The sequence below is a fragment of the Copadichromis virginalis genome, linkage group LG5 (genome assembly GCF_057382275.1).
Source record: "Copadichromis virginalis isolate Kocher_CV1m ecotype Utaka linkage group LG5, C_Virginalis_male_GT1.1, whole genome shotgun sequence".
Lineage (NCBI taxonomy): Eukaryota > Metazoa > Chordata > Actinopteri > Cichliformes > Cichlidae > Copadichromis > Copadichromis virginalis.
Window position 1 is genome coordinate 16,033,569 of NC_140622.1, and position 23,541 is coordinate 16,057,109.

At 41.9% G+C, this 23,541-nt stretch overlaps 1 protein-coding gene across 1 annotated transcript in view; it reads right to left on the minus strand.

The window, feature by feature from the left end:
* The window catches only part of plxna1b (plexin A1b), a 182,495-nt gene that overhangs the window by 136,791 nt on the left and 22,163 nt on the right, over positions 1-23,541 (minus strand). The window contains exon 2 of the mRNA XM_085456200.1: positions 12,106-13,533. Coding sequence (XP_085312326.1) covers positions 12,106-13,284 — 1,179 coding nt within the window. The 5' untranslated portion in view covers positions 13,285-13,533. The remainder of the gene's footprint in view (positions 1-12,105; positions 13,534-23,541) is intronic.

Consider the following 23,541-nt stretch of genomic DNA (forward strand, 5'->3'; position numbering starts at 1 on the left):
AAAAGGTTAATGTATCTTCTTTAGAGGAGGCCAACTGTGGAAAATACTGTATACAGTTGCCCCAAGACTCTATAAGGGTTAATACACAAACCACCATTACAAACACAGGCATTAGCAAGTGCTCACACAGTAACCTACACAGGTCTCTCTGCGGTACTGGGGGGGTAAAGGTGGTATACAATTCCTGCTGGTCTAAAAGGTTTAAACAGCGTAGATCAGCATGGAATAGAAAGCATTTCCCTTGAGGTCGGAAAGCATTTTAACAGAGGCTACACTCTGATGTGGGTTCTGCAATTTAACACACTAAAAGATTCCCATGTGATTTGGAGCTGATATTTAGTATGGAAAGGCTATTCCATCCTTTGTGGTCTCTGCAGAGTTGCTGGCTGGAGACTGCATGTAATGCTCCGCAGTGTTTTCAAAGACACGCAGCTCCGCCGGGGACGAAGGAGTTAAGCCAACAACCTTCCGCTGACTTTGGCAGCAGGGTCTTACAAATGCAGAAGAGGAGGTTTCTTGTTTTGATTTTCACAGGGTGCCTGCGGTGCACACTGAATGAATTTGTGGATTTGCTTTTCACAGAAACTTGGCCTGTTCTCAAGTCCCCCCTCTCAAAAAAGAAAAGGGGGGGGGGGGGGGAACAAACAAAAAAAAAAAACATGTGAGTGCTGTGCTCAAGGCAAACAGAAGCTGATGGCTCTTAATGACGTGATCATTGTCACTTTATTTTTTTCTAAGTGAAGAAGCATTTATTGGAAATACAATGTTTAAAATGTACCTCCTGAACAATTTATCAAAGCTCCAATCAACATCTGCTGAGTTTATTATAATCAGATACAAAGAGAACCAGATAGTTACTAGATGGTTTTGCACAAACAAACAAAAATAAATCGATTGAATAATTAACAACAAACATAACTTTTAACTGTTTAACTGTTGTTGGATTTGACTATTACTCGATCTTTTATGGGTTATTGAATACACACAATTGTACAATTCTCTCCAGCTGTTGATTCTTAATATGCAGCTCATACTCATGGTGGCAGAGAACTGTCCGACCTAAATACTGCTAGTAAGTATTGAGAACAATTATACACATAAAACCAGAGTGGTCTCTACAACCCTACGTAATCATGTTCATCAACCACAACTGTATTTCTTCAAGAAGGCGGAGCCGCTTCACCCATCTCGTGCTGCAAAATGGCAAAATAGAGTGAAAATGTTCATATGGCTCCAGACACGTGTGCACACAGCTCCACCCACAATAACAGACTGATTACAGATGTGCGCTGGATGGCCAGGCCTAAAGGAAATGGTTGAATAATCATTCCCCCATGATTGCCATTTCTTCAACATATTAAGTCAGGAAAATATGTCTGGGCACACAGACTAGCCTCAAGTGGAATTTGTCAATAGTCACCTCCATTGAGTGAAACATATGGAAAACAGCAGAGTACAACATGGGGTTATGTAAGGGAACATACATAGTGTTGTTGACTGAAAACACTGCTGTGAATTATGGCAATTAAGGAAGGAGGAAACATGGGCGGCAAACACAAAACACTCGTTCATTTAGAAACAGGCAAATAAATTGGGTAGCCTGCTGCAGTAGCAGGCACTATGTTTCTTTGTAGAAACCTGTTAGTAAGAGGAAATAAATGCTCTGTAAAGGAGTGGAGAGGACAGCGGAGAGGGGGACAAAAACTGGCTGGCATTAATGCTGACGGCGTGGTTTCGAGACAAGCCTGTCGTTCATGTGTGTGCTTTTGTGCGTTTCTGAATGCGTGCGCATGTATGTGTGTGTGTATTTATCATGGGCAGCAAAAAGAAAATGCTTCTCTCCCCACTAGTCATCAGCTGTCTCCTCATCAAGCCAACAGAGACGTAAATGCGTTTCCAGAAACATGACATGTACCTAACTGATGCATTTCACTATAACGATGGCCTACTTTTATGATGGTGGGTGCGAGAAGATGAGAAAGAATGAAAGAGAGAAGTGAACAAAAAGAAGTGACAGACAGCAGTATGAAGAGGAAACCGAACATATGCGGCATCAACCACAAGTGCTGGCTGTTCCTCTGCTGTCCTATGTTGATGAAGTTTTCCCACACACACACGGTACCTGCATCTGCCAGCATACACTGTGTGTGTGTGTGTGTGTGTGTGTGTGTGTGTGTGTGTGTGTGTGTGTGTGTGTGTGTGTGTGTGTGTGTGTGTGAGAGAGAGAGAGAGACTGCCTCCAAGCAGAGTGAGGGGTTTTGGGAGAGGGCAGCATCATAAATTACCCAGAAATCTCAGTGAGGGTTTTGAACTCATGGAAGCACTGCAGGACTTTCTTCAAGTAGAATAAACACAAGAAGTGCTACTGAGCTTGTGTGCATGTGCTTGCAAGGATACTTGGAAGTGCTGATTTTCTAACCAAGAGAGCAGCCTAACAACCTTTTACCTGGTGGCTTACAGTGATATCCATGGTATCATAACTATGTGCATGTGCTGTGTTTATTTCTGTAGTCAAAGACAGTCGACATCAACCCCCCAGAGAAACACAGAAATTAATTTCATGTGGCAATATACAGCAAGAAGCAAAGGGGAAAGAATTCATGTGTAACTGCCAGGCACACGCGCGCAAACAGAATACTGGCCTACCATTTCAAAATGATTTACCAGCATAGCTCACTCAGATCTCCGTAATGTATAGCACTAGTGACGGGGCTTAGAGGTTCTCAGGTGGAAATAAAGACCTTATTTGAATACACACCAAAAATTATATTTAGAGGATTTCCCCCAGATATATGGCAGTCTGCTTCAACAACACAAGTGAATGATGTACGTGAAGTCACATGGAAAATAAGCACACTGGAAGAAGGTGGTGGTGTGGTTACAATTTGTTATTTTTCATATTCCTTAAACTGGCTCATGCAACAACTATTTTTGTTCTGTTCTGCTTCCAAAAATCAAAAGCAATTCATCTCTGAGTTAAAGGAATTATTCAACCCCTCATGCATTTATACCTCATCCTATTATAGTGCAGTCACTAAACACGCTCTGTGTGTGTGTGTGTGTGTGTGTGTGTGTGTGTGTGTGTGTGTGTGTGTGTGTGTGTGTGTGTGTGTGTGTGTGTGTGTGTGTGTGTGTGTGTGTGTGTGTGAGAGAGACAGAGAATTTATCAATTTTCCCCCAAAGTACTCCTTTAAAAGTTCAGAGGATTTCACAGTGAGCTCTGGATTATTCTGTAAATCTGACAGTTATTTCATTTATCTTCAAAATATAACATTTCCTGTTCTAAGCCAAAAAGAAATAAAAAAAAAAGAAAAAGAAATAACACACCCTAATCCCCATAGCTTTTACAAACACAAATTTGCACTTGATATGCTAAGAACATATGTTGAAACGAGCCAAAATTAGAAGCTCACATCCGTCTATGTTTAGGATAAAAATAAGAAGGAAAAAACCCCCCACCAATGTCAGGTGTGACACCACTGTGTCAATTATGACAACAACCTTGTTTCCCAGCATGTGACAAAAATGATGCATTAACGTCACCATGAGGAAAGAGTGTTCATTTAAAACCAAGGGCTTATCCACAGGGGAAAAAAATCATTTTGGTCCTGTGTGCCATCTATTATTTTTCCTTCTCCTTTTGATTCGTTCTAGCCATTTTCTAGGATGTGTTACTTGATCCTAACTGATCAATAATTTAGAAAAAGAAATTACTGCATCAATTCCATATTCATTGGTAGCAGGATGGTAATTTCTATGTTGAGTGCACTCCAGGCAGACGGTGAAACCTCAAGGAGTTGGCGCCTATTCAGAGAACTGCTTCCAAAAGCTGTCACCACATGTTTAGACCATAATCCAACTGAATAGAAAGAAGAAGAAGAAGAAGAAGAAGAAGAAGAAGAAATATTGCCTACTGGATAATACGAAATGCACACTCACTCATAAATGTACACTGTCACTTGAAAATGTATCTTTGTAAGCACAGTTAGAAAGGAGAAGATTGCATGTGATCAGGAGGCCCATTAGCCCAGCTGGGACATATGGGTGTAGAAAGTGAATGAATAACATACTTCCACCATCAACCACCACAGGTGCCCTTAAGCAAAGTACTTAACCTCTGACTGCTCTGATGGAGCTGCCCAGTGACCAGCAGTGGGAGATCGGGCTCTTTAAAGTGCTGACCCAAACAGCAAAAGATACTTTAACAAATTCTAACTCTGACTGTATCCAAGCTGTATTAAGAGCCTGTAAAGAAGTGAAGAAGAGGTAATGATGTATGCAACACACACCCACACACACAGTACCGATCAATACATAATTACACTGGCAATTAGTATCGTTAGAGTGGTGCTGGAGATGGGGATTTGTTGAACTAAACACTCCACAGAGAGGGAGAGAGGGAGAGTTTTTCTATTGTTCTTTAATAATGGAATGAGAGCAACCGTGCGTATGTGTGACGCTGTTAGCTTACAGGGACGCAAAGCAAACCCGTGCCGTTTACAAAAAGAAAGAAAGAAAGAAAAAAGAAAAAAGAAAATATTCCTGATTTTAAAATCCAATTTTCTATCAAATGACCAAATACTAACTGAAACATGATTCATTAGGCCCAATAACTTTAAAGACAACCCACCCAATCAACATCTCCCTGCTCAACTCATTTAGACTGTCAATTAACTCTGTTCATCAACGCTGGCTCAATTAATCAGGTCTAATTACTTAAACACATTTACCGCCACATCCTTTTAGATTAGGCCTGCAGAAAGAGGACTGTGTTTTACAGAGACCACATGCAAGCTACATTCATCAGATCATATTTATAATGACGGATTTAATAAGGTTAGGAGCTGGCCTCAGAGTCAAATCCACTTTGTCTTAACACAGAAATGACAATCTGCTCGGTTAATTTAATGTGGGCTCATCAAGTGCAGAATATTTGTTTTAAGATGCTGCTGTAATGGCAACAAAAAAATATATATTCTAATTTAGTCGGTAACAATGTCACAACACAAGAAATCTGGTAACGAGCACCATTACGAGTACAACTAGACGATTTCCAATACCCAATTCAAAACATAAATTTTTTATCATTTATATTTCCATTTATATTTTTCAAAGACTGAAATGTAAGCAGGCTACTCAGACCAATCTTAACATTAAGAATTGGTTTGTTTTTTGCCACTGCAAACACTTTAACAAAAGGACCACTGTCGACTTTACAACAACAACAACAACAAGGCAAGTTTCCCTCAAACAAAATGATAATGTGTATTTCAGGATAAAAGAAGGAGAATAGTTTGGATGGATTATTTGAACAGATCTGGATTTCAGTCCTTTGGGTGTTTCACTAGAAGTATTTCCTCTTTTGGTCTGAAAAGCAAGATAGCATCATTTGCATACTCCACATTTGCAAATTATTTAGGACTGGACATTTACTGCCTGGCTTATCAACAAGTCAGGATGGAGCTCTTGTGACAGGTACACTAGACAATACTTTAGGTGTAGTTTTTTTCCCCACCTTCTTTTTCTGCATGCAAGGATAGACTAGAACATTTGTAGGTGCGTGCTTCCCCCATTCATTCTTAATGAATTGAAGACTTGATCCATACACTGCCTAAAATACCTACTTTACTTTTTTTTTTTTTTTTTTAAAGTGGTATCAAAAGGTTTTGTAAATATATCTGGAGACTTCCACATTAGAGGGTAAATCTACAATTATGTTATACTCTTATAACGAGCAGCTCTTCAGAAGCAGCAATATCATTTTGTGTAGAATAAACAAGAACTAGTTTAATTTTCACAAAACTCATGCTCATTAAAAAAAAAACAACAACTTTAAATTAATTGTAATTATCGTAATGAATGACAGCAGAATCCAAGTAACTTCACAAGTAGTGGCTTTTAAACACTGCACGAGCAGTGAGCACTTTAACCAGATACATAAAATAAATATTGAACACAAAGTGACCACTTCAATATTGATTTCAGGTTTTGCATCAAATATCACCTCTGACACTGTGGGTCAAACAACAGCTGGTCTATGCAGCACACATACACACACAAAAAGTATTTTAGACGGACTCCTACTTGCTATGATTGATTCTACAAATGATTGATGCGTTGGCCTATGACAAAGTTCAAAACCTTCCTATCCATCTGGGGATCGAGAGAAAGCAGTGGGACATTTTGAATAGGGCAAATATAATCCTTATAAAGAGAAATTCCAAAGCCAATGAGCACAAGGGTGGTAGCAGGATGGTTTTCTCCCCTATTGTTACTCAAAATTCCAACAGAAGTATTTGGTTGTTAAGTACTTTGTCCTCACTGCAGCCCTAAATCGATCCCAAATTAAACACTGCAGGTTTTTACTAAATAATGTGTGGCGCATACACATGAAAAGCACAACCATATGTATGGGTTTTTCTGTTTTGTTTTTAATTCAGTTAGTTTGTGTGAGTCCATTATTGTGACTTGGCTCGGTGAATAACCAGTGCAAAATTTGTTCATTTCAAAGGGTTCACCTTTTCTTGCAATACTGTACAGTTCCAAGTGTGACTAATAGCAGAATATAAAAGGCCTACCAAAACAATATTATACACAAGACAATCTTGTGTACAATATGCATCTGTTTGCACTGGTCTGTAAAACATTAATGGCATTAAACAGACACAAAGAGTCATTGTAGCTAATGCTGTTCCCAGACCACATGACCAGCATGGTTTAGATTCCATATAAATATCTGCTATGACGGCCAATTAGAAACTGCCTTGAACAGCTCCAATACAAACCCTGGAGACCGCTACAGGGCATCTCCATTGTGGATTGCTGTGTAGTGTGCTAAAAGGATTCAGATGGAGATTTTCTAACTTAATATGGCCATGCTTCCCTCCACTGTCTTGATGTTAAGTCCACAACTTTCCTACGACTTTCTCCAACTACATTTCAGAGCACTTAAAAAAATAAAAATAAAATAAGGTCAGTGCTTGCTAGTTTTCCGTTTTGCTTACTGCAGAGAAAACAGCTGGAAGTGACCATCAGATAAGACAAATTCAGTGAGTAAGAAAACAATTCTGCAACGTGACCTCCGAGCAACAAGGCTCCCCAACTTCCTCTACCTAAAGTGCACCTCTTTAATTTCTGTAATATTTCACATACCAAGAGTCTTCTTGTGCTCCTCTGTCCTCATTGTATAGCACCACCTACTAGACATACACATGGACAGATGTGCCACAACACACACAGAGTTGACATGACAGAAATGTGTGCCGCTGAAGAGGACAGTGCAGTGCCCAGGTGACGGACACCGATATTATTTGTGCAGCAGCCAGCATTCAATCACACTCTCCTCTCTTCCTTCCATCTTTCTCCCCTCTTTCAGTCATCTACTCTTTTCTCAAGCTGTTCTTGGCAGTGGCGGTGAAAAGATTTCTGGGGCTATCACTCTTCCTCTCACCCTTCTCTTCTCTCTGTCGGTGATTCACTGCCTCTCCTTCGAGCATGCTGGCTGTAAAAGGCTTGCTGCTCTCTCCTTGATCGTTCCTCGTCCTTCCTTACCAGCTCTACATACCATTTTGTCTTTTTAATCCATTCTCTGATAATATTCTCTTTTTGTCCCTGCCTTTCACACATGTGTCATATTTAGGCGGCTACAAGTTACACCTACAAGTTAGTCAGCCATGATTGCAACGCAAAACATGGCTCAACATCAAAGTCCTCATCTTCAAAAAGAAAAAAAAAAGAAAAAAAAGAAAGAGCACAGCGTCATTTTTCATCTTGCCTGTAGCTCATTCATTGGGTTTTGCTTTTAACAATTCAATTGGTGTACACGTAAAGACCCAAAATCACACATCTGAACTACTGCCTGGATATAATACATTTGTAAACAAAACAGACTTTGTAAATGTTCCTGAATTTTGGAAAAGGTATACGAATGCTTTTCACTCCGGTTTTCACTCCCTTCAAGTCTCTACCTTGGCTCACTTTGCTATTTTGCTGTCTTTTTCATCTTCTTAGCACCGTTCTTAACTTCCTATACTCTCTCCTGTATGTTGCTTTGGCATCCAACTCTTCCTCTGGATCAGACTCCCTCGTGTTCTTTCATTTTTAACGCCGCCCACGTCTAGCACCTTTCTTTCCCTCTCTCTCTCATCCATCTCTTGTTCCTGCTGCCCCTCTCTCTCGTCTAATTCCCACAACTCACTCACCCCTCCTTGCACTCACTTCTATACTGTGCCTCTCTCCTGTTTCTCCTCTCTTCTGACTACACTTTTTATCTTTCCTATTTTTGTAGTCATCTCCCTCTCAACCCTAACTTAGCAACTCTCTCTCTCCATCTCACTCTCCTCCTGTGGAAATGGTTTGTATTGATCCACTCTCAAACTAGGGAGAAGGTCAGGGGTTCAATAATAAAGCTCAGGGACAAAACACAGGCGCATAAACAATCTTACTCTTGCACGCACACACAAATCTTTTATCACAGAGCTGCTTCTAATACGCTCAAACATTTATGTTTACAGAAAACAGCTATCTCACTGTGACTATAAACATATCATCTTAATGATGGCCGAAGGCAAGAAATTACGATCCAGCACAAATCTGAAAATTTCACACAGCGTCTGGTCATGCATTACGGCTGTGTGGCCAACAGCTGTCCAGGCATACCGCACACCCCACCATCAACCACGCTTTGCCCTCTAAACTACTCTATGGAAGGGTCAGCCTAAACGCATTCACCCTTCACACCCACATCACTGAGCATTTCCCACACTACACAGACTGCATTCGAATTCCTGAAGCAGCTGAAATTCAGGGTGGGGCTCAGTACCAAACTTCAGTATCTTACGAGAATGTGTGTGGATATGTAGAGTGAGAGATTGACAATTTAAAAGTGTTAATCACCTAATTCTGCATGCCTGTGTTTTAATTACTAACCAACTGCACAAACATACAGAGATTTTTGCCCCTGATTGAACTATACACACTGCACTGACTTGTGCATGTACACATATCATTCTGATAGTAGCAGAAAACAAACTGCACTTGCACAAACATTATAATTGTCACGGTCCTGGGTCAGCTTCAGCCTCGCCTGGTCCAGTTTCAGCTTCGCCTGAAGCAGCCTCCTCTGCTTCTGCGTCGACCTCACCTGGTCCTGCGGCTGCCACACCGCCACCCAAGCCACGTTCTGCACCTTGGAATCGCCGGCCACTTTCCGGGCCACCAGCTGGACGTCACTGCCGCCCGTACGGTCAGCCCCCAGGACTGTTTCCCCGTCGCCGCCGGGTCCCAGTTAATTCTTTAGTCTAGTGTCTTAGTTTGGCTTTCTTGTATTCTCTTTAGTTTTCTGAGTATTTACTTAGCCGCCCTCTGTGTCTCCCTGTTATCGTTCTCTGTGTTTCTTAGTTGCTCCGTCTCCCCTAGTCAAGTCTGCGTCTATGTTACATTTCCTGTTTTACTTTGAAGGTCTGTGTCCTACGTGAATGTATTGAGTTTCACTGGTTAGCATTTATCATTTTTCAAGTGTTACGGACCATTCAAATGCTTTAAATAATGAGCTATTCATTAATTCATGCAGCACTGTCTTCTGTGCACTTTAAACTATGTTTCTCACACTCCTAACCTATAGCCAATTATGTCTTTAGACTGTGTGAAGAAGCCTTTCGAGTAGCCCACACAGGCCTTTAAACTTCACATTAAGGCCCCCAAAAGGTTCAAACCCTACTCCTAACAACAGGCCTAAACACTGCACCACTGTGACATCTGAGGCATTTAAGTACATACAAATCATCTGTTATTATTATTCTGTCTAACTGAGTTCTGTGCTTGTCATGTTTAATCATTTATGCAATGCTCTAGCTTCAAGGCTGAAAAAAATAGTCTCAGATTTGAGATTGGTCAGGTCACTGGTGGCGGTTAAGGTCAGTGGTGGGCAGCTGACACAAGGTCAGTGCTTAGGGGAAACTTCGCCTACATCATTAACCTGGGTCTAACCTCTCATGCTTTGCTGCTGCCACAGGGTCAGTGGGTCGGCTTATCTGTGAAGCTATTACATCATCATCATCATCATCACTGATGACAACTTGTAAGGGACAACAGTTTTTGAGATGATAAATTAACGGCAGATGTAAGATTACCAAAGCTCCTGTAACAATGGCTGCAACAGAAACGGTGTGGGAAGCAAAGAGAAGGGGCAGGAACAGTGTTATTAACAGAGCATGAATGTGTGATTTGATGAAGGAATCGCTGGCATTAAAGTGAAGATTGTAGCAGTATTAGGTCTGAAGAATCCTTGGTGGGATGTTCTTTGAGAGGAAAAAAAAAATCAATACAAATTGCAAAATGGAGAAAAAAAAAAGGGGGGGGGGGGGGGGAGACAGTTTCAAACTGTCAACAGCACTATTGTGTCATAGCAGGAAATGCGTAGGTGCAACTGATTAATAACAGCTGCATTCCATTAAAATAGAGCCTTGATATGGTGTACACTGGCTTCCCAGTATGATTTATTGGGACACTTAAATGAAAACCATAATTAATGTTATTGGACACACCTGTGCTCCTGATGTAACAAGGGAAGCGGTCTTGGTAAAACTGTGTTAGGCAGGAAATCTATTTTGAAGTCAAAGCCAACAATCTACAGCAGTTTAGACTCTGCCGAGGTTGGGTAGGAGTTATCATGACAGCATTAAGCTTATCAGCACAATGCAACAAAGTTATCTACCTGGTAACGCAAACTTGCACATATAGTATTTGACTGGGCTTCACAATGAGTTACCAGATGCACTGCACCCCATAAATGGTAAAGTCAAACTCTTTGCAGCACTCTGCACCAGTAGCTCCTGCAGTACCAGTGCAAAGGTCTAATTGAAATAAATGAGATAGGCTGCTTTTTTGGCCCTAGAGCTATTGTCAGTGTGATGGGCCCTAAGAATGAAAAGAACCGTAAAGAATGAAGACAGCCACTGAACAGGAAAAAGAATACATCTACAGAAGGTGGTAAAAGAGGACTTGGCTGGGTCATTCACATCACTTATACTACCACACAAAACACTCCTGCGCACTCAAGCTAATGAAGACCTACAAAGAGAAAGAGTGCTGTTCTTACCAACTATCCCACTCCATTAGACGCAACACAGGGTGAATGGTTTGTGTGTGTGTGTGTGTGTGGTTGTGTGAATGGAAGACACCTGCCGCTAAAGTGGTGTTCACTGACATTTAAAGAAAAAAGCTTTAAAACGGGTCCTTTAATTAAGCTATCTTAAGAAAGAGCAAGGTGGAGGAAATGCATGGGTGCTTTTAAAGCAGACATAGGATGTAAGATGTGGACGCTGAGACAGGTGGTCAGCTAAGACAGAGACACCCCCCCCCCCCCCCCCCCCAAAAAAACACAAAAAAAACAAACACAATTTGGGCAAAAGTTTTGGGTAAAGGGGAAATGGTGAAAAGATCCATGAATATTTTCAGAAAATACAAAGGATGTTAGCAGGTACACATGTTCACAATGAAGAAAGCCAGGCTATGTCTGTCTATTTGGAGTGTGTTGGCTGTAATACATGCAGGGTCATGCACTGTGGATCAGTAAGTAAAAACCAAGTTTAACTCATGCTATCCCACAGGATCTCACACTGCAGTGCACCGAACAATACTGTGTGTATGTGTGTGAGAGCGTGAGGGCTCCTCCTGAGTGACATTTCACAAATCCAGGGGACTGGGCTAATGATGTCCCCTGTCTGGTTAAATCAAAGCACCAAGATGTTGTGGAGTAAAGAAAAATGCATAGAGAAGTGAAAAGAAAGGCAGCAGGAGAAAGAAATTATAAATGGCATAAAGTATGAAATAGTCTAAGTGCAGGCATATAGCAGCAGTCTACATTGGTGATGTAGCACAGGTAGTCTGCATTCAACTAGTGGCATTAAAATGTGTTTTGTCTGAATGAAAAGCATATGCTCTAATAGTTCTTTTATTACAAATTCATAAGAAGAGGTTGTATCCAAGCAAGGAAGTCTTATAGTACACAAGTACAAACATATGTGTGTTGTGACAAAAAATTAAACTTACAAAATCGCTTACTACTAACTAAAAGCAGGAGTAACAAAAAAGATTTGAGCTTACCGAGTTGATACAGGCGAGCTCCTTGTTAAGCAGCCAGGGTAGGGAGAGTTTTCCATCTCCCCTGTAGCAGGACTGGATCCTCTCTTTGATCTTTTTTTTTATCTTCCTAAGGGTGAACAGGCACAATGCTGACTCTTTGGGTGGTTTGGCGCGATTCTTCTGACCCTGAGAGAATACTGTGAAAAGGATGTCTTCATTTTCGGAAATCCCAAGAGAGTTGGCCAGCTGCCGGCCCGGTCGAGCCAAGAAGGCGTCCTGCACCAGGCGGTACTCCACCCCATCTTTAGTGCAGCCAATGGGGAACTCAACGTAAGAGTAAAACTTTGGATCATCCATGCAGAGACGCACAATTTTGGAGGTGAAGAACTGCTCCCCGCTGGCATCAGGTGAAGTCAGTTGAGTATCCAACTGCATTGTTAGATAATAGACAAACTGCTCACTGCTGAAGCTGTAAACATAATAGATGTCAAAAGCAGGGAACTTGGATAAAGTGTCCGAGGGGATCTTCAGCTGAGAAGAGACAAACTCATCCTGATAGACGAAACTGAACATGTCAGCATTTTCTTCATTCTCCATCAGTTTTCGGCTGGACAAGGTGGGGAAGTACTCAGACTTGCCGTCGATGGGAGTTCCGATAAAAAGCTTGCTGGTAGGACTTTGAGGGGAGCTTATGATGACTCCTGACATGGTACCCGACTCTGCCACACTCGAGAGGTAATGCTCCTTGCGGTGGTGGGGCTCACCAAGCTTAAAGAGGTCATCCAGACGCAGGAACTGACAGATACCCTGTGAGGTGCTGCCACAGGCGATAAGTCGGTTTTGTGCATAGTCTATAAGAAGAAGCTTGTTCACATTCGGGGTTTGGGCCAGCTCATGATTGCAAGACTGGACACTGGGAGGTGGGTAGCACTTCTCATTGTCCACCACTGGGCCAGTCATGTGGCTGCGCAGATTGGTCAGGTTTCTGGAAAGCTTGAAAATCCGGTTAACAGCTCCCACATAGACTTCTCCAGTTTTGTTATGAATAGCCAGATGTGTGAGCGAACAATCAGCTGGGATGAATCTTTTGAAGGGCGGGGGCTGGCCTCCAGACAAGGATGAGCTCATGATGACTAAAAGCCCTATGAGGAGAAAGTTCCCCTGGCCAGAGGAGGCCACTGACCGAGCTAGGTGACACATATTTGGTATGTGCACAAGCAAGGCTTGGGAGGGGGGTAGGGAAGGAGAAAGAGAGCGCAAGCTGTGGTTCCAAATCCCGAGTCAGGATTTTTTTTTTTTGATAGTTTCGGTTCTACTGTCAAAGATTAAGAGGGAGGGAGAGAGAGAAGGATCAGAGAAGAGGAAGCAAAACTCCTATTGATCCGCTGTCCTGTTCTCAGCGTTGTGAGCAGTCACCAGGAACATCCACAGAGCCACGATGTGGGAGCCCTGGAAGGTAAAAAGAGAAAAAACACCTTGAGTGCTCAAGGAAAATTTCTTATTGATTATGCATCAAGGAGGCAGTAAGGCCCACAAATTGCACATCCAAAATTAGAAGGAAAAAAAAAGCCAAGCTGACATTTGCCATAGTTATAAATAAATGATATCAAATCAAGTCTGGAAGGCAAATGTGTGTCTGCATTTAATTATGAGTGAAGATGCAGGGAAAGCATAGGCCAACTATTAAAGGCTCTGTACACATAATATAAGCCTGTGAATGAGTTATAGACTCACAGCATTGAACTCCTTAATATTTCATATCTTTCAGTGTTACTGTGGTGGCTTCGGAGGAGGTGTGCTCTTGAAAAAGGGCCAGTGGGCACTGTTACATTGACAGCAAGCAATTTATAGCCAGGACTGCTTGAAGGCTTTACTGTCATGCTCTCCCCAGTTTCAACCCAGTCTGATTGTAACTATACCTGCACTTCTGACAACTGTAAACAAGCACCAGGCTTTCATGGAAGCACAGCAGGCAACCACAACTCTGCTTCCTCCGAAAGAGCTATGATTGCAGTATATATCCCTTAGATATCAGGATAAATATAACATAGCCATAGGGCACTATGAAAACCATTGGCTGATACATATGCTGCACGTACAGGAAAATTCTTGCAAGCATTCACTGATTGCTTATAAAGGGCCCGATCCACTGCATTCCAACACTCCTCCAGAGCCAACCGTGCCCCGGTCAGGCAGCAATCACAGCGAGGACCCTTAAAACATGCATGTTATTCATTTACCCTACAATGTAATTAGAACCAATTTCAGAAAGATGTATGAGTCCCACTGAAGACTGCAGAACAAGATTTCTTTTCCCCCCCGCCAAAAGCTCAACTTCTCAACGCAATACATCTACATACATATACCACATATACATACAACACCGAGGGCTAGAGTTCATCCTTTCAAGATGAGGCTAAGTTGAAGACCACGGTGAAAATTGCATCTGGTTAATGAATACTTGAACATTTTAGTATGTGATTCAATTTCAAAATTGTATCTAGTGTTCATGATATACTCATTTTATCACCAGTACATGTAGCAATATGCCTACAAAGTCACAGCACAGTCAATGTTTGTATTTTTCTTTTACACACTGCTTCCTTCATCACTGCTCCCTCAAGCCAGCCAATTCTGGCATTTATTTCATTTCATAATGCACACATATAATGAATCCCAGAATGCAATGTGCTATATGCACACTCAACAGAGAACAGACATTAAAAAGGAGGGAGTGAGATCATTTATAGGGATGGAATTTTTATAGGTAAAGGACAAGGAGGAGGAGAAGGAGAGGAGTCAAAAATGGAGAGGGCATGCTCTTTTGGGTGTCCTACAATGACAATACAGTGATGAGGAGCAGTGTTTGCTGGGCGCGTGCTGGCGGCTGACAGGCCAATCATGTTCCTGCAGCACCAGGACATTAGTTCTTCTGTAAATGCTGATTATGTAAAACAGGAGACAACTCTCCCAGGGATCCCACGCTTCAGTTTCACCTTGACTATCAAAGCGTCTGTGCCAAAGGTGTTTTATGACCATACCAAATCGGAAAAGATGAGACACTACAGTGAGACAAGCAGGGTTAAAAGATGGGGATAGGGGGATGAGGCAAAAACATGAAACAGATGACGAATCAAACGAGGAGGCAGATGGAGGTATGAAGAAGAAAATTCTGGTCTCAGGTTCTCACCAGAGTGTAGGAATGTGGCTGGTAGTAAAGAGCACTGAAGCAGCACATATGCGCCAGTCCACTTGTAATAGCTTACTATTAAGCTTATTTTTGCCCCTAATTAGGCACAAACAGCTGAACGTTTGATACCACAAGACTGTTTCTGATACACAACCTGGATTTTTTTAAAAACCAAAACTGGCTTAGCAGCACCTGAGAAAGTCTCCATTATCGTGGTGCTAAAACATCTGAATTTACGTGATTGCTCTTGATTGTGTAGCAAAAGCTGTAGTTCTTTTTACTTATTAGTGTGGATATACAGGGCAGGGAGCTCTGCCTGCCAGGCTGAGAGAGATGACTGTCAGCTTGTTCCTTTTTTCGATATTTCCATCCTTGAGAAAGGCAGGTATGAGTGACAGATTATAGGTGTGTAAACCCCTCTGAGGGAAAAAAATGCACTCTTACGAATCTTGAAAGAATTAAACACCTCAGTAAGAGTAGTCATTGAATTGCTCATAAATTTTAGTCACTGGTGCTGCAAACTGTGTGTGAGAAAGAAAAAAAAGAGAATGAGGGAAAGCAGGAGAGAAGAGAAATAGTAGTGGTGATGTTCATGGAATAGCAAACGATAGCTCAACTGACACAAAGCTAGCCAGGTTCAGGGAGAGGTGGTGTCATCCAATTTTCTACAAATGAAAAGCCCAGGAAAAGACAAATGTATAGGAAGGGGGGGGACAAGGAGAGAAAGAGAAAAAGAGAGAACGTGACAGAGAGAGAGCGAAGAGGATACTGTATGGGCAAAAAGAAGGAGAGTGAGTCAGGAGCCAATCAAAAAGGTGCACTTCTGCTGCATTTTAATCTACCTTCGCGAGAATCAAACACCAGGGAGCCCTGTGGGTCGAGGCACCTCGGCAAGGAAACTGCAGAGAGGAGGGCCTGAGCTGCAGTTATCAGATATATCCCCACTTTCCACTCTGTGAGATTAAAACGGCTCGACGCGGATCGCAGCCTCTTCGACATAAGCAGCCGCAATAAAGTGACGAGCCAGCCTATAAAAAAAAACTAATTTCTTGCTCAACGGTACAGTCGCGCCGTACGATGAGAGCAGATGTCAATTTAAAGCGTGGCAGCGCATAGGGAAGCCGGCTGCCTCATTTTCCTTTGTCATTTCCAAGTGAGGCAAAGACACAATGGGGCAGACTGGGCGAACGAGCAAATGAGAGTGGCTGATAGAGAACGAGAGGGAAGCTGGGGGGGGGGAAAAAAAAAAAAAAAAAGTGTCCCTGCAGTAATTCCTCTTCATTTAGACCAGCCACAGCTTGATGTAGGAGAGTGTGAATCACACAACAAATTGCATCTAGGGTCTGCTGCTGCTTGTTATCTATCAGGGCAATAAGACAATGACATCACAAAACACATCAACAACTACAGGTTAGTGAAAAGACATCATGGCGTGAAGGCCTCCGTCTACTTATAGACACCTTTAGTTCCTCTCTTTACTGTCAGGGCAGACACGCCCAACTGTTGAGTTATTCGCTCAACTTCTCACACATGCCCCCACGCCCCTTCAAATTTCTCAGTTTTTTTCCCCTCTCTATTTATTCTTCCAAACCCTCATCAATTTCAATTTCCTCCAGAGCTAAACTGAAATGGGCGGAAGAGTGCTGGGAGAAGGTTGGGAGCCATATCTGGAACCATCAAGGAAAAACATGTCAATCATTTTGGTGTGGAGCACGTCTGTGGCTTTGGGAATGGGCAGTCACCATATCGGGGGCAGGGAAGGTGTTATCACATCAGGGAAAAGCATTAAAGACGGCTGGCTGTAAGGGACAGAGTTTATTGGATTTGATATTGAAATGTCCTATCAATCGACAGGCCTGTACTGCATCCCTATGGGCACTGGAAATAGGACTGAGGGGAAGAAAAACAAAAAGATTATAAAGCAAGGACCCCCATTTTAAAGAGGCAAAGGTGGAGAGGTAATCCCAAATGCTGGTGAAGCGGCAGGTGACTCTTGTGAGCTAAACTGTATAACTTGCTCTCTCACCTTCTTCTCCAAAGCAACTAAACCTGTCCGTTCAGATAATGGTCGCCGCTCAGAGCGTAACTTTGTGCTGATTTATTGCCAGTGGCATATCAATTACAGCACTCTACAATGGAGGGGGGAGAGAGGAAGAGAAGGTGGTGAGAGAAGAAAGAAGAGCAGCATTCAGACATATTTTTTGCCCTCTGTGGCTTGTCACAACATATGGGTCAAGTCTGGGACCAGACGAAGAGGAAGTGGGTATAATCGAGGATTTAAGAAGCCAGGAAATTATAAGTAAGGCCGGAAATGCGTGTGAGCAAATAAAATGCAAAGCTCTAAAAATTATTGCAAATTCTCAAGACTCGTGCACAAAGTCAGTTACTGTAGACCAATCACAGCGTAAACACAGGTGGCTGAAAACAAGGTGGTGCAGCAGGAAAAACTACAATTTTATCTGTAGGTACACAAAAAAAATAAAAAATAAAAAACCAAAACCATCCCTGTTGTACATAACTGCACCGTCCATGTTTAACTCTCAACCTGGCCTGACTTTTGTTGAACTCAAGTTCCTCTATCACCCCCACATTTCCCATCTGGCTCCAGTATTACTATCAAATAAAGGCATATATGCCAAGATATAACTTCGTTTAAATACAGCCACAGAACACAAAGAACGATCCAATATTTTAAGTGCAAATCATGACACAAATGTGCAGAAATTAAATGGGTTTTTATCTGAATCTCCCTTCCACCTCTTCACAGCTAGTACACTCTCCAGATTGGATATTTGCCCAGGGGACAAAAGAGAGAAGGGTGAGGAGTGGAAGAGGGATTGAAGAGCAAAGTGGGTGGAGGGGTGGTATTACGGGGGGGTTGTATGGTTAGAGAGGAGGTAAGATAGAAGGGGCAGCCAAGCCCTGAAGCCTTAATCCTCTCTCAGGGTCTGCCTAATCTCACCGCCAGTATCTGCATATGGGGAGAATGGATTACCATCCCCCGACGCAGCGACAGACAGATTGACGGGGGAATGGGCGGCAGTCTCTGGACAGAAACGCTCCCTGAGACAAACAGAAACACCCAAAAAGTCTGACTTTAAAAAGTTAGAGGAGAGGATGTGCTTGCTCTTGAAACAAATACACACTCTAACATTCACCCTATCAAACACACATCTGCTGCAGGTAGGTATGTTAGTCAGCTGCAGCTCGTTTTTGCCACCAGTGTAACATATTGTGTAATCTGTCCCGGATCAGATACTGTCTGAGGTGCTGAGAGGGACAGGAGGGGGTCAGCCTACCAATCTAAACCACACTGAAGCTTAAAGAGTCCTCTTAACACACCACAAACTCAAATCTCACTCTAACAAATCAATCATTCCTCCACTGGGGATTATGAGAATATTATATTACAAAAATGAAAATAAAAATATCCAAACCCATCTGTCACTGTATATAGAAATTTGTTTTGCCAAGGCCCTCTTCTTTCCAGCTGAACGACAGCAGAATAGGTATTAATAGGGGAATATGAGGTCTTGAGGGCAATACATTCAGAAACACCCCTTGAAGATAGAATATTCCATATTGTGTTGTGACAAAATGAAAAAAGACATTTGGTGATAGGTAAGGACACTGGGATGGGAAAAAAATGAGCCAGCACTTTTCAAGTGCCCCCAAAAAATGTCTTTATATCATACTCAAGCCAAGACAGATTGCAGAGGAGGTAAGACCAATTTTCTAGAGGTCGGACAATAAAGCAGTATTGTATATTATGGTATCTTGTATCATTTCCTTCCTGCGTTGGCTGCAAGAACAAGCCGACTGGAAAGCCTTCGGGCGCATAAAAAGCCCTTACGAGTTCTGTTTTAGTGCCAACGTAAATCAGTTTCAGGGGACAAGTGTCTGTGCCCCTTCTCTCTCCCTCTCTATGTGGCAGGTGGCCTGCCAAAACGAATGCCTCGTTTCATCGTACAGAATTGACAAGTGTGTGCATGTGTGTAAAGCATAAGTCAGGGTGTGGAACAAATTGAGCCCCCTGTATTTAAAACACCTTGCTCCACTGACACTCATTCCATCAACATGGCTGGACTAATAAAATCTGGACCCATCTAGTGGCTGCCCTCAACACGAAGGAGTTAAACGTAACAGAGGAGGAAAAGACAGACAACAATGACCCTTCATTAGCTCTATATTAATCAACAATAAAGTATATTTTTATATTAGACAACAATAAAGTCTTTATAGCAGACGCTTTACAAGCTGGAATAATAGAAACTGAAGATTATAAAATGTTCTGTTTTATTAGCTCTTTTTCAATGAGAATCACAACATTTGTTGGAAACATAAAAAGATTATTACATCAACACTTTTTTCTGTTCACATCCTTAATTTGTCATAATCTGAACCACTGTCTTATTTTTCCTCCACTCCTCTATTTGTTTCCTAGGCTTGAATAAGAAGCTTGCACAAGGACAAAGGCAGAAACTAACTGACTATCTACTCGAACACTGAAGGTCTGAGGCGGCAGTAAATACAAGGACAACTGCTTCCCTGCCACCCAATGTGCTGTGGATAACAGGTGTGTGTGTGTGTGTGTGTGTGTGTGTGTGTGTGTGCGCGCGCGCGCGCGCATGTGGCAGCTGCCACTCTGAGACAGTAGACAGACTGTGGGCAGTACTTCAAACAAATTATTCCATTTCTCATACGCTGCAACATTAAACACACACACACACACACACTTTGAGAGGTAAATGGGATTATACACCAGCATACGTTACTTTTGACACAGTGTTATTCAAGTATGTGGTTGCATGTGCGTTAGTCACGACTGGGCGTGCGCACCTGTGCACAGTAGTGACAGTGAGCCACTGAATTTCTTGAATTTAGCCGCCTTCATTGCTGGCTTACAGTAGGACTGGGCGATATGGCCTGAAATCCATATCGTGATATAATTTGAAGCACGTGCGGTAACGATATATATCGCTATATATTATTTTCTTCTGTATAACGTATTTTCCACACTATAAGGCACACTTAAAATCCTTTAATTTTCTCAAAAATCGAGTGTGCCTTATGTATGAATTCTGGTTGTGCTTACTGACCTCGAACCGATTTGGGCGTGCAGAAATCTGTTAAAAAATGTTTTGATGGATTGTCAGAGCATTACGGCTGCCGTAGTGAGGAGCTTTGCGGAGTATATGGGTCCAAAACTCCGTCCTCTTCAGGTCCCAAAGTCAAACGAACACAGAGTTAAAAACAGTCTAAATTCTTTCATCTTTAATAAAATCATCAGCGTTGTTGCTTTACCAGGTGTAACAATTAAGTTTAACAACCAGGCATCCATGAAAACAGAAGTTATTAAATTTAACGGAGTTAATTAATATACTGCAACAACATGGGAATAGAACAGCTGCGAGAAGTTTCAACATTAATGAATCAATGTTACGGAAGTGAAGCGGAGTTTTTGGCTTTCCCCATATTTCAAAAGTGCTTCATCTCTTTGCTATGACTGTCGCCCGGCATAATTTGCAGATGATAATGGTTGTAGCCGCTGTAACGCTTTCGACCAAAACATGCGCAGCTTGATGACATCATCAACATGCGCTATCTCAATAGAGCAGTATAGTCAAAATCTCTATCGTTGGCCAAATTTATATCGTTTCTATCGTATATCGTTTATATCACCCACCCCTAGCTTACAGCATTCAAACAAGCACAGAAGCTGATTTTAATGTTCCTTAAAGCTTCACCAGGACATGCATGTATATAGACATATGATATATATATCAAAAATAAATTAAAAAAAAAAAAAAAAGCACTTCCTGGGCTGTTGTGATTGGCGGGTAAATTTCAGATGTCGGTTGTTTTCTTATGTGGTTACATACTTTCACACACGTACCATTTTAAAGAAACAAACTTCAGTGAGATTCGATTATGAACAACTTACACTTGAAAGTCTAAACTGTTATGCGAGCTCCTGAAGCCACTGATTCTGATTAGTAACACCACGTCAGCTAAACTGTAATGCAGAGGGAATTTGCACAAGATTCCAAGTTGAATTCATCTCTTCACCCAGAAAAAAAACCCCAAAAAACACATACCATTCATTTGTGTGTATGATTATCTATACGAAAGGTGATTCACCACACTTTAAATATCAACTCTCACCAGTAATTTGTCATGCAACAGCCTTTATAAGTAATTTGTGAGCAGTCTGAGATGGCTGGTAGATGAACGCCACCATCTCTGGGTTCTGAATGGTTTATGAACCTTGTATCTGAATTGGCTCTTGAACGCAGGGTTGAGTGCCTCAGGCTGCCTTCCAAATATGCAGCCCTTGTCATTACAATAACATATGAAGAGCAGACAGCCTGGGTTTGTCTCCTCCTTTGTATCCACCCCTGTTTCCTTCATCCAATCATCCCTCAGCCTCTCTCCTTTTATTTCCTCATGCAGTTCTCATGCCTGGCCTATTCACCAGCTTTTTAGATGAGCACTACCAAAATACAAATTGCTTTAACACCAAATTTCAAAACACAAGCAAGGAAACCCAGTTCCTCCTCCCCGTTTCTTCTCTCAGGGGTGAAATTCCTTTCAGAAACAAAGGCCTTCATTCTAGCTGCAAAGATAGAATGAAACACTGCTGAACCCAGCATCACAAAAAACCTGCCCACATTTCAAAAAGCAGCACACAGACACACAACCACACTGATGCAGCAGCAACAGATTAGCGGTTTTCTCTTAATCTCTCGACTGTGTTTGTGCGACTGGGTCTTTATTTCCATGACAAATCCTGCATTTATTTGTGTGTGTGTGTGTGTGTGTGTGTGTGTGTGTGTGTGTGTGTGTGTGTGTGTGTGTGTGTGTGTGTGTGTGTGAGCGAGAGAACGAAGGTGGGAGAGGTAGGCACTATGTAGGTCAGGCCAGAGCGTGCCTACTAAGAGTCAAAGTGAAACTGTAACAGTGAGGCTACAGTATTTCAGCACTAGCTCACTAAAGCAAACACACATTGAGCCTGTGCTATGTCTGAAGCATAAACCTAATACTGCTTCTGTTTGACATGGATTTAAAGCAACAATAATGAAGATGACATAAATTCATCATCAACAAAAAGCTACACAATATCACCATGTCTGCCATGGCAGGAAACTTTATAATTTACATTAAAATTGGCAATCAAAGTTTGCACACTTAGGAATGACAACTTGATTTTTACATATTTTAACTTATTTAGTACATCTACATATTTTCACCTTTTACCTCACAACATAAACAATTATAGTCCTTCCTAAACATTCATGGCTTAAAGCATAGGGTTTGAATTAAACTGAAGTCATAGCCAAAAGAACACGCACCCTCGTTTAGTATAATACACTTAAGGTTTTGCCACTAAACCTTGATTTGGTCAGGTACAACTGCATTTTAATTAGCACACGTGGTCATGTTGGCAAAAGTTGGATTGTCTCAGGCAAGTTGTCAAACAATAAAGTTATTTTTAATACAGTGAATCATGCATTACAGCTTCCGCACCAACAATGTGGTATACCTGCATTGACGTACAATGTGAAAATGTCTGACGAAAATAAAGATGGCTAATTGTTCACTGTAGTCATTTTATGGAGTGATCCGTTTCTCTCAGTGGCATCAAGAACAACGAGCTGTGAACAACTAAAGCTCATCAGCCATATCCAGTGACAGCTGACAAAAATCTCTGGTTGGTTTTTTTCGAGGGGGCCTATACCAGAATAGCCACAGAGCTCAAAGAAAATTCATAATGACGGCCAAACACAACACAAGTCCTGTAATTTAAATGCTCAACTTGCAGTGTGTTTCAGCTTTCTAGGCTGGATGTGCAGGTGCTGATGTAATAAAACCACGGGTAAGGAACGGTTCAGTCAGCGAACTGGGTGAAATGGGACATAAGTGTACTAAACTGACGAAATGATAATGAATAGCATATAGCCACAACAGTATTTCACTTTTCACAAAACAAAACCGCAATGGAGTCTGGACTTTAGACGGGATCCTCTTAAAACAAAGCCTGCACATTCCTCCATGGCGCTGCTTATTTTCTGCCTGCTGAGGTCACCATAATAGAATGCAGACTGCTCTGCCCAAAGCAGCCCATTACCAAACAATGCTGTCCTCAATGGCAACGACTCTCTTCAATTTCTCTGCCTCACACCTTCTCTTTATGAGCTCGACTGACCTTTGACACACTGAGTGCTGGAGCAGGGCTGAGCTGAACTCCTTTGTAAAAACTTGCCAGA